The 18316-nt window shown below is 42.5% G+C and overlaps 1 protein-coding gene across 1 annotated transcript; it reads right to left on the reverse strand.

The window, feature by feature from the left end:
• Window positions 1–15924: 15924 nt before the first annotated feature.
• Window positions 15925–16893, reverse strand: ORYCUNV1R1587 (vomeronasal 1 receptor oryCunV1R1587). Its single transcript, NM_001167274.1, is given in 1 exon segment — window positions 15925–16893. A coding segment is annotated over 1 exon segment (969 nt).
• Window positions 16894–18316: the final 1423 nt, after the last annotated feature.

The following is an 18316-nucleotide window of genomic DNA, read 5'->3' on the forward strand; positions in this document are numbered from 1 at the left end:
CCCTGGCCACAGCAGAGAGCTGGCCTGGAAGAGGGGCAACCGGGACAGAATCCGGCGCCCTGACCGGGACTAGAACCTGGTGTGCCGGCGCCGCAAGGCAGAGGATTAGCCTAGTGAGCCATGGCGCTGGCAAGTTGAAGTCATTTTTAAAAGCAAACCTTAAAAGGTAGTTTAAAATGACAGTAATATTTATGAAGATGAACACATAAAGCTGATGACCTTGAATGAAAATGTGAGAGTTCAACTCTTCCTCTCCCAGATAAATTTGTTTATGAATGAGTGCAGTTTCAGTCTAATGTTAGTAGAACATCTGTGCTTTCAGAGTTGACATACCTAGCAAATCAGAGTCTTTTCATCCAAAGAAATGAATGGGAAACTAAAGTTGATTAGTGGACTGTTTTAGTTTGGTAATCCAAAAAGTCAATTTGTTAATAGAAAAGACCAAATATCCTGAGAAGACTGTCTCCTTGTTGTGTTACACAGAGAACACGCCTGAGCTCTGGAGCACTGTTAGAGCCCACGTCTCTTCTGAGGCGGTCACAAACCTCCGTGTAGTCTTCATTTTTTCCTGCCTAGCAACCCACATGCCCTGATTGCCCATCTCTGTGATAAAGAGCCACTTACCAGGAGGACAGCTGGGGGATTCCATACACCTGAGAGGAACCTGCAGGGTTTTAAAGAAAAGACTCCATGTGCTCATCTCTCTGTGGATATCATTCTGGTGACAGCACGAAGCTGAACATGGAGTCCCCAGTGGAACACGTCACCTGTTCTGTTTTCCTTTATTAACTGCTGGATAATAGGAATCTTGGGAGAGCTGTGCTCAAAACTTTCCTCTGAGTTCCCTGACACTTTTGTGAAGGTCCAAAGGGGCCCACCCTCTAGACAACACCACGTCCACCCATTTTCATCCTGAGAACACCTTATTCCAAACCCACCCCGCAGTCTGCGGTGCCTGTACTGTATGCCAAGAGACCATGATTTCCAGAGTCTGAGGGTCTTCTTGCTGCAGCGGGAGGGTTGGTGGTCAACATCCACTCACACATACACAGCTCCTGGTATGCAAGTAGCATTAGTTGTATATCCCACAATGTCCAAACTTAGTTTCAAGTTTCAAACTGTTTTAGATTAAACAGGAAATAAAAATCTCTTATGGCCATGTCCTTCAGGGCCCATTTCATTCTTTTCATTCTTGAGTGATCCCTGCAGTGTCCCTGTGTTTGATACAAATCCTCAGCCCCTGCCTGGTGATGGTCCAGACCCTTCAGGAGATGGAGCTCACACCTCTGCACAAGGCAGGGACCCGTGTACTCTGTGGCTGATGCACTGAGAAATCCATGCCCTCAGCCTCAGGACAAGAAAAATGAGGCCTGAGGGATGATGGGGCAGTGTGGTGGGAGCCAGGATTTCCTGGCATTGGAGGAACCCAGGCTCCTCTGATTGTTCTCCTGAAGCAGAGATGTCACACAATTTGATCTGGAGCAGTGCTCTGTTCATTTTATAAAATTATTTGGGAAGCAAACCACCTAGAGGAGAAAAGGTTCTGTCTTTGAAGCATTTCAATGAGAAGAAATTAAAATTCCCAGGAAAACATATACATACCCAGCTCGACTACCAAGAATACTAGTAAAACATTGAATACAAATGCTGTGGGCACTCCAAGCATCCATCAGTAGCCTGGGCTACTGAGTGATGCATTATCCAGAGAGAAGAGGAGAGACAGAGAGCTCCCATCCATTGGTTCACTCCCCAAATGGCTGCAAAGGCTTGGGAAGAGCCAATCTGAATCTAAGAGCCTGGTGCATTAGCAGGGAGCTAGATCAGAAGTGGAGCAACTGGTCTTGAACCAGTGCCCATATGGGATGGCGGATTTGCAGATGGAGCCTAACTCTTCATGGCAAGTGCCAGCCCCACACACACATTTTCTTTATCCTTTAATCTTTTAAGGGACACTTACGTTATTCCCCTATTGTGGCTGTTGTGAAGACCGGTATAATAAACACAATTGTGCAGATGTCTCTTCCCCAGAGTGGCTTCATTTCCTTTGTATATGACCACTGTGGTATTGCTGGGGCGTATGGCAGTTCAAGTTTTTAGAGGAACCTCCACACTATTTTTGACAGTGGCTGAACAGTGATTCTCCTTTCCCCACACGCATACCAGCTCTAGTTGCCATTTTACTTTTTAAACCAGCGGTGTAGCAGGTGTGAGGTGCTGTCTAACTGTGGTTTTGATTTACGTTTCCCAGTTGAAGAGGAATGTGCAGCATTTCCATGAACCTGGAAACACATATGTCCTGCTTTGAAAAATTTTTCTAGAGATACTGTCCTTTTTAAATTGGGTTGTTTTGCTACTGTATTTCAGACACTATGGTTATCAGCTCCTTGTTATGTGTATACCTTGGGAATCTTTTCTCTCATTCCGTAGGTTGACTCTTTACTCTTTTGAGTGTTTCCTTTGTGGTCTGAAAGCTTTTAGTTTGATGAAATATTATTGTCTAGTTTTGCTATTGTTTCTCATTCCTCTAGGGTCTGATAGTTTTGGCTGAAATCCGTGCATTGTTTTTTCATAATGTAAATTACTGTGAACTTTCTGAACACCCCTTCTAAAACTGTTTGAAGCATCCCTGTACACATTTTTGAACGTGTTTTCCATTCCCCTGAGTATCCACCTGGGAGTGGAAACATTGGGTCATGTATTATACTTCACTGTTGGACAATTTGGGAAACTCTTGGACTGTTTCACAGGGCAGCTGCATTTGCAATCTTCACAACCATATCAAAGATTCAATTTGCTCACCTCCTTAAAGAGCATTTGCCTCTTCCATATTTTCTTGTAGTGTCAGGAATTGTAAACAGGCATACCTTGTGCTTTTCATGTACAATTTTCTCATGCTTAAGGCTATTGAGCATTTTTTATGAGATTACTGACCCTTTTGGATTTTTTTGTATATTTTTTCCCAAAGAAACTTTTTCCTTATGGAATACAAAATTCATTCATTTCATAAGTACAACTTTAGAAATACAGTGATTCTTCCTATCATACCCACCTTCCCACCTACACTCCAACCCCTCCTCTTCCCTCGGCTATTCCCAGTCCCATTCTCCACTAAGGTCAATTTTCAGTTAACTTTATATGCAGAAGACAAGCTCTATGCCAGGTAAAGTGTTCAGCAACTTGCGCAAGGAATAAAAAACTGTTCAACAGTCAAGTAAAGGGCTGTTTAATGTCATTGCATCTTGAATTTATTTCACTATTTTTTTTCTTTTTGAGAAACTTAGTTCACTTTAAAAAAGCATTGAAGAATGATAAATTTTTGTGAGCACTTCACGGGGCTGGCACTATTGCACACTGGGCTCTACCTCTATCAGTATCTCTTTCAAGTCTATCAAATCTTTTAAAGAAAGTAAGTATGTAGGAATGTATACAGAACTATATCACTTTACAGTTACAAACTTCATAAATTACAGCTTCAGAAACATGGTGATTCTTCCCACCAAGCCCGCCCTCCCACCCACCTATACTCCCAGCCCTCTTCCTCCTCCCTCTCTTATTTTTTACTGAGATCTATTTTCAATGACTTTATACACACATGTTTAACTCTATGTTAAGAGTTTAGGGGCCAGAAGTGTGGTGTATTGGATAAAGCCATGGGCTGTAGTGCCAGCATCCCATATGGGTGCCATTTCAAGTCACAGCTGGTCCACTTCCAATCGAGCGCTATGCTATGGCCGGGGAAATCAGCGGATGATGGCCCAAGTCCTTGAGCCCCAACACCCATGTGGGAGACTGGTTCCTGGCTTCAGATCTGTGCAGTTCTGGCCATTGTGGTCAATTAGGGAGTGAACCAGTGGATAGAAGACCTGTCTATCTTTCTCTGCCTCTCCTTCTCCTCCTTTGGCTTTATTTTTCTTACATAAGAATGCTTTAAAATAAATAATTCTTTAAATAAAGTTCAACAAATAGTATGAGGAAAAAACCTGTTCCTCAAAAGTCAAGGCAAGGGCTGTTCCAGTCATTGCTTCTCAAAGTGTCATTTTTACTTCTACAGGTTTCTTTTTTGTCACTCTATTAGTTACCACAGGTCAGGGAGAAAGTATGGTGTTTGTCCCTTTGGCATTTTATTAGGTATATAGTTTTCCAGATTCATTCATTTTGTTGCAAATGACGAGACTGCATGTTTTAGCACTGTGTAGTATTCTGTGGTGTACCTATCCCATAATTTATTTATCCATCTTCAGTTGTTGAGCATTTTGGTTGATTCCATCCATATTTTGGCTATAGTGAATTTGACTGCAATAATCATGGTAGTACTGTAACACCTCAATATGCTGATTTCATTCCTCTTGGGTAAATTGCCAGGAGTGGGATGGCAGGACAGTATGGTAGGTCCATATTCAGATTTCTGACTTACCTACATGCTGTCTTTCGCAGTGGCTGCACCAGGTTACATTGCCACCAGGAGTGGAGTAGCATGCAGTTTCCTCACATCCTTGCCAGCATTTGTCATTTGTTGATTTCTGTATGAAAGCCGTTCTAACTGGGGTGAGGTGAAGCCTCATTGTGGCTTAGATTCGCATTTCCGTTATGTGTCTGTTGGCCATTTGGATTTCCTCTTTTGAAAAATGTCTGTTTAAGCACTCTGGCCTCAGAATCAGACCTTAAGGCATGCGGATCTGGCTGAAAAGCCCATGAGAGTATTTCAGGCATGGAAAGCCAAGACACTCTGGCAAAAATAAAAATGACCTAAATGAAAGATCTCCACGAGTGAGATCCCAGTGGAAAGAACAGGTCATCAAAGAAGGAGGTACCTTTCTCTGAAGGGAGGAGAGAACTTCCACTTTGATTACGACCTTGTCTAAATATGATCAGAGTCGGTGAACTCAAAAGGCTTCCATAGCCTTGGCAACTCATGACAAGGGCCTAGGGTGATGACTGAGGCCATAAACAAGCGTGTCAATTTGTTAAGTCAACGAGAGTCACTGTGCACTTACTCCTCATGTAGGATCTCTGTCCTTAATGTGCTGTACATTGTGATTTAATGCTATAACTAGTACTCAAACAGTATTTTTCACTCTGTGTTTCTATGTGGGTGCAAACTGTTGAAATCTTTACTTAATATATGCTAAACTGATCTTCTGCATATAAAGAGAATTGAAAATGAATCTCGATGTGAATGGAAAGGGAGAGGGAGCGGGACAGGGGAGGGTTGCGGGTGGGAGGGAAGTTATGGGGGGGGAAGCCATTGTAATTCATAAGCTGTACTTTGGAAATGTATATTCATTAAATAAAAGTTAAAAAAAAGAAAAATGTCTGTTTAAGTCCTTTGCCCATCTCTTAACTGGGATGTTTGTTTTGTTGCTGTTGAGTTACTTTATCTCTTGATACAATCTGGTTATTAATCATTTATCAGTGGCATATTTGCAAATAATTTCTCCCATTCTGTCAGTTGCCTCTTTACTTCCTTGAGTGTTTCTTTTCCAGTACAGAGGCTTTTCAGTTTGATGTAATGGCATTTGTTAATTTTGGCTTTTATTGCTTGTGTGTGCCTCTGGGGACTTCTGAAAGAACTCTTTGTGCCAAAGTCTTGCAGTGTTTCCCCAGTATTCTCTTAATAATTTGATGCTGTCAGGTTGCAGATGCATTTTGAGTGGATTATTGTGTAAAGTGTGAGGTAGGGTGTCTTGTTTCATACTTGTGCATGTGGAAATCTAGTTTTCCCAGCGCTATTTGTTAAAGAGACTTTCCTTTCTCCAGGGATTGGTTTTAGCTCCATTGTCAAAGACAAGTTGGTTGTGGATGCCTGGATTGATTTCTGGTGTTTATTTTCTGTTCCATTGGTCTATCCATCTGTTTTTGTACCACTACCAGGCTGTTTTGATTATAATTGCCTTGTAGTATGTCTTGAAATCTGGTATTGTGATGCTTCTGGCTTTGTTTTTGTTGTATAAGAATGCTTTAGCTATTCAGGGTCTCCTGTGTTTCCATATGTATTTCGGTTTCATTTTTTTCTATATCTGAGCTGAATATCCTTGGTATTTTGATATTGCATTGAACTTGTAAATTGATTTCAGAACTGTGGACATTTTGATTATATTGGTTCTTCAAATCCATGAACATGGAAGATTTTCCAGTTTTTTATATCTCCTTCTAATACTCATAGATATCTTTGAAATTTTTCTTACAGCTATTGTGAATGGGATTGACCTTAGTAGTTCTTTCTCAGCCTTGGCATTCTTTGTGTATACAAAGGCTTTGATTTTTTGTGGATTGACTTTATATCCTGCTACTTTACCAAACTCTTCTATGAGTTCCAGTAGTCTCTTAGTGGAGTATTTTGGATCTCCTGTATATAGAATCATGTCATCTTTAAATAAGGATATTTGACTTCCTCCTCCCCAGTCTGTAACCCTTTGATTTCTTTTTTCTTATCTAACGGCTCTGGTTAAAACTTTGAGGACTATCTTGAATAGCACTTGTTAGAGTGGCATCCTTGTTTGGTTCTGGATCTCAGTGGGAATGCTTCTAACGTTTCCCCATTCAGTAGGACCCTGGGCATGGGTTTGTCATAGAGTGTCATGATTGTGTTGAGAAATGTTCATTCTGTACCAAAATTTCTTGCAGTTTTCATTATTAACGATTGTTGTATTTTAGTAGAGGCTTTCTCTGCATCTACTGAGATAATCATATGGATTTTATCCTTCAGTTTGTTGATGTGATGTATTACATTGATTTGTGAACGTTGAACCATCCCTCCATACTAGGGATCAATGTCACTTGGTCTGGATGAATGATACTTCTGATGTGTTGTTGGATTCGATTGATGAGAATTTTGTTTGAGGATTTTTGCATCTGTGTTGATCAGGGAAATTGGTCTGCAGTTCTCTTTCGCAGATGCATCTATTTCAGTTTTAGGAATTAATATGAAGCTGGCTTTGTAGAGAGAATTTGGGAGAGTTCCCTTCCTTTCAATTGTTTTGAATGGTTTGAGGAGAATTGGAATTAGGTCTTATATGTCTGGTAGCATTCAGCAGTGAAGTCATCTGGTCCTGGGCTTTTTTTGTTGGGATGGTGTTTATTACTGATTAAATTTATGTCTTGGTTATGGGTCTGTTTAGGTTTTTGATATCTTCATGCATTAATATGCATAGGTTGTATGTGTCTAGGAATCTGTCAGTTTCTTCTAGGTTTTCCAGTTTGTTGGCATACAGCTCTTTGTAGTAATCTCTGATGATTGTTTTCATTTCTGTGTTGTCTGTTATTTTTCCTGTTTCATCTCTAATTTTAATAATTTGATTTTTCTTTCTCCTTTTGGTTACTTGGGCCAATGGTGCATCAATTTTCTTTTTACTTTTTTGAAAAGCTAGCTTTTTTATTATGCTGATCTTTTGTATTGTTTTTTGGATTCAGTTTATTTTCTCCTCATTTGGGGTTCAGTTTGCTATTGTTTTTCTAGATCCTTGAGATGCATTGATAGCTCATTTGGTGCCTTTCTAATTTCTTGATGTAGGCACCAAGCACTAAAAACTTTTCTTTTAATATGGTTTTTGCTCTATTACCTAAGTTTTGAAATGTCATCTTGCCATCTTCATTTGTTTCCAGGAATTTTTTTATTTCCCTTTTGATTTCTTCAGTGAGTAACTGTTCATTCTAGAACATACATTTCAGTCTCCTTGTTTGTATATGTTCTAGAGATTGCTGAGTTGTTGATTTCCAACTTCATTGCATTGTGGTCCAAGAAGGTGCATGGAATCATTTTGAATTTTTTAGTTTGCTGAGACTTGCTTTATGGCATTGTATGTAGTCAATCCTAGAGAAACTTCCATGTACTGGTGAGTAAAATACGTATCCTGTGGCTGTAGGATGGAAAGTTCTGTAGATATCTGTTAGGCCCATTTGGTCTTTAGTGTCAATTAATTCTGCTGTTTCATTGCTGATTTTCTATCTAGTTTTACTGTCTATTGCTGAAAGCGGGATGTTGAAGTCCCTCACTATTATTATATTTGAATCCCTGTATCCCTTTATTCTTTTAATTTTTTTAATTTTATTTATTTATTTATTTTTGACAGGCAGAGTGGACAGTGAGAGAGAGAGAGAGACAGAGAGAAAGGTCTTCCTTTGCCATTGGTTCACCCTCCAATGGCTGGCGTGCTGCGGCCTGCACAGCGCGCTGATCCGATGGCAGGAGCCAGGTACTTATCTTGGTCTCCCATGAGGTGCAGGGCCCAAGCACTTGGGCCATCCTCCACTGCACTTCCTGGCCACAGCAGAGAGCTGGCCTGGAAGAGGGGCAACCGGGACAGAATCCGGCGCCCCGACTGGGACTAGAACCCGGTGTGCTGGCACTGCAAGGCAGAGGATTAGCCTAGAGAGCCGTGGCGCCGGCCCCCCATATCCCTTTAAATCCCTTATTTCTTTCCAATAACAAGTTGCCCTGTAATAAGTGAATATATGTTTATAATAGTTAGATCTTCTTCTTGAATTAATCCCTTAGTCATTACATAGTGGCCTTCTTTGCATCTCAACAGTTTTTGTGTTAAAGTCTATTTTGTCTGATAATAGGATGGCTACACCAGCTCTTTTTGGTTTCCGTTGGCATAGAATATCTTTTTTCAACCCTTTCACTTCAAGTCTGCATGCATCTCTGTTGATGAGCTGTGTTTCTTATAGGCAGCAAATTGATGAGTTTTTTTTTTTTTTTTAAATCTGTTCTGCCAGTCTGTGTCTTGAAACTGGAGATTTGAGGCCATTTACATTTAGGTGAAAATTGAAAACTATTTTTTTTTTTTTTTTGGATAGGCAGAGTTAGACAGTGAGAGAGAGAGACGGAGAGAAAAGTCTTCCTTTTTCATTGGTTCACCCCCCCCAAATGGCCACTTCAGCCAGCACGCTGCTCCAATCCAAAGCCAGGAGCCAGGTGCTTCCTCCTGGTCTCCCATGTGGGTGCAGGGCCCAAGCACCTGGGCCATCCTCCACTGCCTTCCTGGGCCACAGCAGAGAGCTGGAATGGTAGAGGAGCAACAGGGGTTAAAACCCGGGGTGCTGGCACTGCAGGCAAAGAATTAGCCAAGTGAGCTGCTGTGCCAGCCTTATTGAAAACTATTCTAAGTAATCCTATGATCAATTTTTTTAATTCCAATTGTGACATTTCTTCAATCTCTGCATCTTCATAATCTTGTATTGAAGTGTGGTATTTTTTGTGACCCTTATTCTTGTTTCTTGAATGGGTGTATTTATTATTCAGCATTTTTGGAGATACTCTGGTTTCTTTGTTTTTCAGTGTTGCTGCTTTTATCTTTGGACCATGACTCTGTGGGTTGGTGGAGAATGTATTTTTCAGTGAATACCTAGAGGTGTGTGGTGGGTGTGGCCAGGGAGCTTTGTTCTATGCTCCAGGGTGAAGGGAGTGTATAAACTGTCAACCAGGTTTGGTATGTTAAATCTTTTTTTTTTTTTTAAATCAGAGGGTAGGTTTGTTCTGTTCTGTTGGTGTAGACTCGGCTCACCGCCTCTCCTCAAAGGAGATCAGTGCCTGAGTGCTACCCCTAGAGTGTATAATATTCATCTGCACTTTCCCAAGGACCAATCACAGGGGTCTGTACAGTCCTCATTGTAAGCAGATTCCCCAGCGATGTCCCTCACCAGGGAACCAGGGCATGTTGAGTGTGTGGATCCTCCCACAGTGACTACCCAAAGTGCCAACCACACTCTGGGCCCTCCCACACAGCCTCAGATTTTCACAGTTCTGGCACACAAGCCTCCCCAAGTCCCGAGCATGCAGTCCCTGGTCAGTTGTCGCTACCAGAGTAAGGGGTCTCCACTTAGCTGGTTGCGGGACATGGACATGAGCTAGCGCAGCTGTTCTGTATATGCAAAATGGTGCCCCCTCCTTGTTGGCTTGTTAAAGGATGCAGTTGCATAAATTGGGCAGAGGGAGGCATGCCCCATTTTTCCTTAGTTTGTTAGTTACGCTATCCCCTACAGAACTCCTAGCCAGATTCCCTCCTGGCTCTTCCTGTACCTTTATTGCCAATGGCTTGGACTACTGCAGTGTGATCTCACCTCACTCTCCAAAGCTGGTGTAGAGGCTCTTGGCTACTGGGGTCCTGAGCTGTGCACGTCCACACCCTCCACCTAGGTCCACTGTGTCCCTCCAGTTTGGGTGGAGTTTCCTCTGCCGTTTTTCCCCTAACTCTTTGCTGATACTGCACTTTTTCTTATAAACAAATTTCTTGATGCAGTTATCAGCTGATGGACATCTTGTTTGATTCTATATCCTGGCTATTGTGAGTTGAGCTGTGATTAACATGGAGGTACTGATAATTCTTTCATATGCTTATTTCATTTCTTCTTGGTAAATCCTCAGGAATGGGGTGGCTGAGTCATATGGTACATCTATTTTTGGGTTCCTGAGGTATCTCCATACCATCTTACGTAATGGTTGGCTAGTTTACATTCCCACCAAGTGTGTTAGGGTACCATTTATCCCACATGCTCTCTAGCATTTGTTACTTTTTTAAATCTTAAATGATATCTATAGTAACTTGGCTGAGTTGAAACTTCATTATGGTTTTTATTTGCATTCCCCGAGTATGGTTACTGATCCTGAGCATCCTTTCATATGTGTGTTGGCCATTTGTATTTCATCTGTTGAAAAATACTGGTTCATATCCTTAGTCCATTTATTAACAGATTGCTTATTTTGTTCTTGAGTTTCTTGAGCACCTAATATATATTCTGGATGTTAATCTTTTATCAAATATATGGTTTGCAAATATTTTATCCCCATTTTGTTGTTTGCTGCTATGATAAGTGATTCTTGTGCTGCGCAGAAGCCTCTTAGTTGATGTAATCCTATTTGTCTTTGCATTTATTGCCTGTGCTGCTGGGGTCTTACCCAGGAAGTCTTTGCCTATGCCAATGTCTTGCATGTTTCCCCTCAGTTTTCCTCTAGGATTGGGTTGTTCCAGGTCTTAAGTTTAGATCCCTAATTCATTTAGAGTTTCTGTTTGTATAGGATGTAATGTAGGGTATCTTGTTTCATACTTGTGAATACAGAGATCCAGTTTTCCCAGCACCATATGTTGAAGAGCCTTTCCTTTTACCAACTGGTGATTTTAGCTTGTGTGTCAAATATTAGTTGGTGGTGGATGGGGTCTATATTCTGTTCCAGCTTTATTTTTATTGTTCAAGATTTCTTTAGTTATTCAAGGTCTCTTGTGATTCCATATGATTTTTGGGATCATTTTCTCCAGTCTTGAGAAGAACTTTTTTTTAGATAGAAAAGGTGTTGCATTTGTCAGAGACCCTGTCTAAGTCTGATGAGATAGTCACATGGCTTTATTCCATTCTATTATTGTGAGATATTACCGCAGTTGATTCTCAATGTACATCTGTCTTTGCATTGAGATAAATCCCATTTGGTTATGATATATTTTCCCTTTAACTTGCTGCAGCATTTGAATGGCTGATAATGTGTTGAAATCTTTTGCGACTGTGTTTTTTTCTCTAGCAATATCTTTTCTGTTTTAGGAGTCAGGGACATACCAGTCTCAGAGTGAGCTGTGAAGTGTTCCTTCCTGTTATACAAAACTCTTGAGGAAAGTGTGTGAGGGACTGCTGATGTGATTTGGATGCTGCTTACGTGTGTGCCCCAAAGCTTGATGTATTTAAAGCTTGTTCCCTGTAGTTTGGATGTTTGGAGGTGGTTGGACCTGCAAGAGGTGTGATCCACGGGGCATTCCCTGGGTCATGTGCCCTGCCTTTGGATGGATCTCTAGGTGAGTGATTGTTCCCTGGAGTTGAGTCATGATGCAAGCTCAGGAGCAGCCCAAGATCTTTGTGGTTCCTTGTGTCACCATGTTGTCTCTGCCTTTCTCTGTGATGCCATCCCCCATGAGGCCCTCACCAGCACTGAGCTGATGCTGGTGCAGAGCCCTCGATCTTCCAAACCCATGAGCTAAATAATCCCCTTTCCTCTATAAACCACTCAACCCGGTGTTTTGTTGCAATAATGGAAAATGAACGAATATGCATACAGTTGGTGTAGGTCCTCCTCCAAACACTTGATAGAATTAATCAGCAGATTTATGTGGTTCTGGATTTTCTTTGTTTCAAGGTTGGGATGACAAGATGCACCTTTTTGCTAGTTAGATGTCTCTTCCAAGTTTCTGATGAACTTGCAGTGTGAGTGAAAGTGTACATATTTAAAGCATGTGAATGATAATTTCAGCACTTACACCACAGGTGGCACTGTAGCCACAGTCACCTCCACAGTGCCCCTTGTGCCACTCTGGTGTCCTTGCCCCCTGCATCTCCCTGGACCCCATGTCCTTCTCTAGTCACTCATTTATGTTTTGTCACTTGAAGTTTGAGACTTGGTACGAGCTTCAGTTATTCGGTTTCTGATTTGAGTTGGGCCCTTGAGTTTGCCCAATGACTTATTTTGGGTTAAATTCTCTATTTATTGTCAAAATGTACCAAAGTGAATAGATTCAACAGAAAAAAATTTCATGTATATTTTGGACTTTTTATGTAAATAATTACATATACCAAGAAATGCATAAAATGTACAGATAAATGAGGCTTGTTTTTGTCATCTGAATACACTTATAACCAACACAAAATATAAAAACAAAGCGTTAAAATTCCCCAAGAGTTCTCAAAACCTCCAAAACCTCCAAACCTTTTCTTGTTTTCAACGTGTGAAATAAAAATATATTGTCATTTACATAGTATGAATCAGTGAAGCAATACTTAAAACTATATATCAAAAGATTGACCTATACACCTTTACTCTCTGTCTATAGTAACTATCCCAAACAAGAGCATACTTGGGGCATTTGCTTTTTGAGTCTTGATTACTCCACTTAGCATAATGATCTCCAGTTGCATCCTGCTGTTGCAAATGTCAGAATTTCATTTTTTAATGGCTGAGTTGTATTAAATTGTGTGTATATCTCATTTTATTTATCCAGTCACTGTAATGGTCATGTGGTCATATGGGTTGACTGAGTATTCTGAGTTGAGCTGCTACTAATCTGGGAGTGTAGGTAACTTCATATGCTTATTTCACTTCCTTTGGGTGGGTTCTTAGGTTTGAGATTGCTGTGTTGTATGGCAGATGTGTTGTGAGTTTTCTGAGCAATCTCCATAGCGTCTACCATAAAGCTTACACCAGTTTGCATTCCTGCCAGCTGTGGATTAGGGCATCTTTCTCTCCACATCCTCTGGATCCTTTGTGCTTCCACGTGAATCTTAGGATTACTTTTTCTAGTTCTGTAGAGAATATCCTTAGTATTTTGATTGGTGTCACATTGACTCTATAAATTGTTTGGGTTGTGTGCACATTATGATAATGTTAATTCTTCTAATCCATGAACGTGGAAGTTTTTTACATCATCTTGGAACTCTTAAGACTTGGGAATATTTGGTTGTTTGATGGTATCCCATAGGCTTAAACACTACTTTCAGTCTTTGTAATTTCTCTTCCTCCCCCCTCCATCTCTTCCTGCACCTTCCCCTCCTAATCCTCTTCCTCTCCCTCTGCCTCCTCATCCTCTTTCTCCCCACACCTCACCTATTTGTCATCCTGCCCCCTCCTCTCCCTTCATCCCCTCCTCCAATTGTCTTCCCTCCCCTCCCCTCCCCTCCCCTCCTCTCCTCTCCTTTCCTCTTCTCCTACCCCTCCTCTTTCTTTCTTCCTTCACATTTTTTCTGGCAGAGGTAATTGAAAGAACTGCCTTGGAGGTCAGATATTCTTTATTTTTCCTCAACAAATCTGTTATGGCTTTACATGTATTTTTAATACTTTGTAATATTTCTATTTTTAGCATCTCTTCAGAATTCTTGACAATGGTACATACTGACTTCCTAATTTGACCTCACTGTCTCTAAGTTTTTGAGTACCCTTATCCTCAAACTTTTGAATTCCTTTTCAGGCATTTTCAGTCTCCCCTTCTTTTTTTCTTTAAAGATTTATTTGAAAGAGTTACACAGAGGGAGAAGGAGAGGTAGAGGCAGAGATAGAAAGAGAGGTTTGCCATCCGCTGGTTCACTTTCTAATTGAGAACAATGGCCAGAGCTGAGCCTGTCTGAAGCCTGGAGCTTCTTCTGGGTCTCCCATGTGATGCAGGGGCCCAAGGACTTGTGCCATCTTCTGCTTTCCTAAGCCATAGCAGAGAGTTGGATTGGAAGTGTAGCAGCCAGGACTAGCACTGGTGCCCATAAGACATGCCGATGCTACAGGCAACAGCTTGACCATCAGTGCCACAGCACTGGCCCCAGTCTCCCTGCCCTGATCATGCTTTTGTGCATCTAAATTAACTTTCTCATATCTGGGGGATCTCTTGTTACTCTCTCCACTGTAGAATGGGCATTTTGGCTCATTTTTGTGTGTGCGTGGTTTTTTTTGGTTGAATATTTTTTTCCCAGGAAATGTGCCTCTGGGACTTGGAGGAGTGCCTAAGGCTTACACTTGAGTTCCAGGGTTGTGTGCTGGGAGGGACCAGGGTGCTCTGGCCACTCTTTGTGGGTGGGGCAAGAGTCCAGATTGATGCCCATGCTGGGTGTGCTGCAGAGCCTCTGGTAGTCAGTGTGGCAGGGGATGGTGGAGGCTCCTAGTGTGTGGACAGTTGTAGCCTTCTCTGTGACAGGGTGAACCAGCTGATTGAAGGCCTGGAGTGACCACCTGGTGCTGGTGCTCTCCCCCACCCATGCCTGTGGCCAGACAGGGCACTGACCCGCTCTGTGGTGTGCCTGTCTCCCAGCTTCCTCCATGATTGGTCCCAGAGAGCCGTGAGGTCTGAGACTCCATAGACTGCTCAGGTGCACTGGAACCCAGCTGCACCCCACCTCCTTCTCAGCCCCATGGCGAATACCACCAACTCCCACAGTGACAGGGTGCAGGTCCAGTCTCCACCCTGCAAGTTGCCCTGTCCCAGGCCCTGGCAGGCTCCAGCAGAGGTGGAAGTGCCTGCTGTTAACTGAGTGAGGACAGAGCTCACCTGCAGCTCCACCTCAGCAAATTGTTCCTGGTGCTTTGGTGGAGGAGGGGAGGGAGCCAACATGGCAAAGCAGTCAACCATCCCCTGCAGCTCCCCAGGCCAGACTTAGGTCCAGTGGGAGAGCTGGAATTCACCCTCAGTAAAAGCTGCCAGTGGCAGGGGCCCAGACAACCTCCTCTGACCCTGCTACCCTATGAAGATGGCAAGCCCCAGTCATGAGCCACTGACAAAAGCAGCAGTGGCTGGCGGCCATGTATCTGTCCTCTCTCCTCACTGCTCCATTGCAGGGTCTTAGTCCACCTGAACAAGGATGGACTGGGCCCAAGGAAAGGTAAATGAGCCACTTGCCCGTTTCCCAGCCTCACGATCCCGGAGATAATCAGACATAGCGGGGAGCCAAGTCAAGCAAGAACTCATTTATTGCGCACATAGCAAAGCCTTTTAAAGCACAAAACTGCAGAGTCATTGGGGCAGGGCATAAGGACCAACCAATCACTTAAACGGTCATTTTATGGGGCGATTTTTACAGGACTAGCCACATGTCTGTACACTCGTCATCAGTTGTTGTTACTTCCCCTGATGCTGCGCAGCCAGTCACTGTTAGTGGCAAACAACTTTGTGTTCCGCTGACCTTACTTCCTTTGGGCGCCATCTTTGAATTGCCTCATGTGCCTAATTTCCCCGAACTCCATAGGCTCTATGTTCTTGGTGTCCTACACTGAATTTCTCTGAATTAGTCCCCTGAGAATGTGGTTCTTCCTTTGTTTTTCTGGATCCTTTCTGTGGCTGAGGACAATGTAGCTTCCCCTATTCTACCATCTTGAATCTCCCCTATATGTACATTTCAGTGAACTTGGTGCATTCTATAAGCAATCATTATGCATTTAGAAGTCAAAGTATTTGCTCAGGTAAAGACATGTTATTTATTCCTGAACAAACAAACATTTTCCTTCTCCCACATGAATTTGAAAAGCTTGATCATTCGTTTTTCACTACTGATGAGCAACAAAGGACCAATTGTGGCATAGCCATTGCTCACCAATAGCTGAACACAGAGGTGAACTGGGTCAATTTTCCACCACAACCCTGAGAATGAGAACACAATGCAGTCCATCAAGTACAGGAGCACAAAGACACCCATGAGCAGCAGGATGGTGCGGGTGGCCCTGTGCTCTGGGGAGGCTCTTGCAGAGAAGCTCGTGCTGTGAAGGTGCTGGGACCGCCTCTTGTGCCTGCACAGGAGAGTCACCATGTACCCACTTGAGACGGCCATGAGCCCTACAAGGGAGACATCCCTTAAGATCCACAATATGGAAAATGTGTACCTGGGTAAGTAGCTCAGGGGGCAAAGAGAGCAGGATTTAGTGACAAACATAAGACTGTGGGATGTACAATTTTTGGTGGCTACAGTAGAGATTAAGAGACGAGCACTGATGGACAAATTGAAGACCCATAGGAAGAGAAACCCACACATGTTGTGCTGTGAGGATGTGTGCTTGAACTTTGCCAACCAGGAGCTCCTGGGGCTGAGGGTGATGGCCTGGAGGACACTCAGCAGGCAGGTGGTGCTCAGAGAGAGGCTCCGCATCACCTGGTATGAGTAGATGACAGCTTTACATGTGATGTCATCCCATACCTCCTGAGACTCAAAAATGTCTGCAGCTATGACCGCCACAGTGATCAGCATCACCAGGTGGATGAGGGCCAGGTGCCCAATGGTCAGGTCGGTGGGCCTGGGCCTGTGCTTGAGAAAGAACCAAAGGACGTGGAAGAGAAGAAGGAAGGCATTGGCTATGATCCCAGTGCTGACTTCAGGATAAAAAGCATTCCTTATGGCAATAAAACTGGAAAATAAATCTTTTTGCTCATTTTTAGAGGAGAAAAACATAGAGTAAGTCTGTGGAAAAAGTAAGAAAAAATGGTTAATCTCAAATATTACTGCATTTATCAGTTGTGACTATAACTACTCTGTTCATGGAGGTACCTGGATTAAGCCCTGTGCATCCCTTTTCACATGGGAATACTTCAGTCTACCTCAGAGTATCTTGGAAGCCACTGTGTTCCTAGCTGCACACCTGCCCTTCATGATTGGAGTATACAGTCCTGTCTGGACTCCCACAGGACCTGGACAATAAAGTGGCCACTATATTAAAGGTGTTTCATGATTTTTACCTTACTTTTAGTTTCACCTGAAGGGCAGAGTTCCTTCCCTTCGCATCTTCAGAATCCTCATAAAGTTCTGGATCCATAGTAGGAGTGAACTCTCATAAGAATTTTAGGAAAATAGGAATGAGACCTTCATATGCAGTAAGTAGCCTTATCTACTAGCCTATAGTAGCCTTATCCATAGCCTATCTATGCATGGAACTGTCTTATGTCACTGTTAGGTTTATTTTCAATTATTTCCAGAGAAATTTTCTTAACACTTGAGAGTTAACATAAAGGTGGGTTAGTGTACACTCTGAATTTCATTGTATGACCTGACATTTACTAAGTGTGTGACCTTCAGCTGTCACTCAACATGTGATGCCCTGTATGGGTAAGTGTGTCACTTACTAGAGATGCTGTGTGTGCAAGATGTGTGTGACCAGGTGTAGGTCCTGTTAAATACGTGTGTGAACAGGTGCAGGGAACAGTGGTCTCTGCAGAAACGATGGCCACTGCTCTCCCTGTGATGGTCTCCTGCTGAGCTCACCTTGAGAGAGCACTGTCCTCTCATAAGTTTTTAATAGAAAGCTTTTATTTAATAAATATAAATTTCATAAGTGCACCTTTGAATTATAGTGGTCGTCCTCTCATAATTAGCCTGCTCTGTCCCTGCCTACAGGATCAGGGGAAGTGAGCACCACAGTAGCAGGCTCTGTACACCCTCTGATCCATGGTTCCTTCTGTTCCCTTCCTGCCTCGTAGAAACCACAGTGGTTATGTTCCCAGTCTAAGTAGACAGATGATCCTTTTTCTACAGAAGTGATGATGGGACACAGCTCTAAGCAGTATTTTGTGTCTTTCTTGTACCTAAAAAGAAACTCAACTGTTTACTGTATATCTATTTCATCTAAGCTAGGCAAAATATCCTGATAGTGTTTTAAAATAGTATTTAATAAAAATAATTCTGTCATCAACACACAATTATTCTTAGGTGTTGAAATTTAACTGAAAAGTGATCTTTGTTAAATATAAGAGTGGAATAAGAGAGGGAGGAGATGTAAAATTTGGGACATGCTCCCTCGGACTTACCCCAATTGGTAGAGTTAGAAATGTGCCAGGGCATTCTAATCCAATCCCATCAAGGTAGCATGTACCAATGCCAT

Source organism: Oryctolagus cuniculus, chromosome 10 (assembly GCF_051225735.1).
Source record: "Oryctolagus cuniculus isolate XC-2025 breed Fujian yellow rabbit chromosome 10, ASM5122573v1, whole genome shotgun sequence".
Taxonomy (NCBI): Eukaryota; Metazoa; Chordata; class Mammalia; order Lagomorpha; family Leporidae; genus Oryctolagus; species Oryctolagus cuniculus.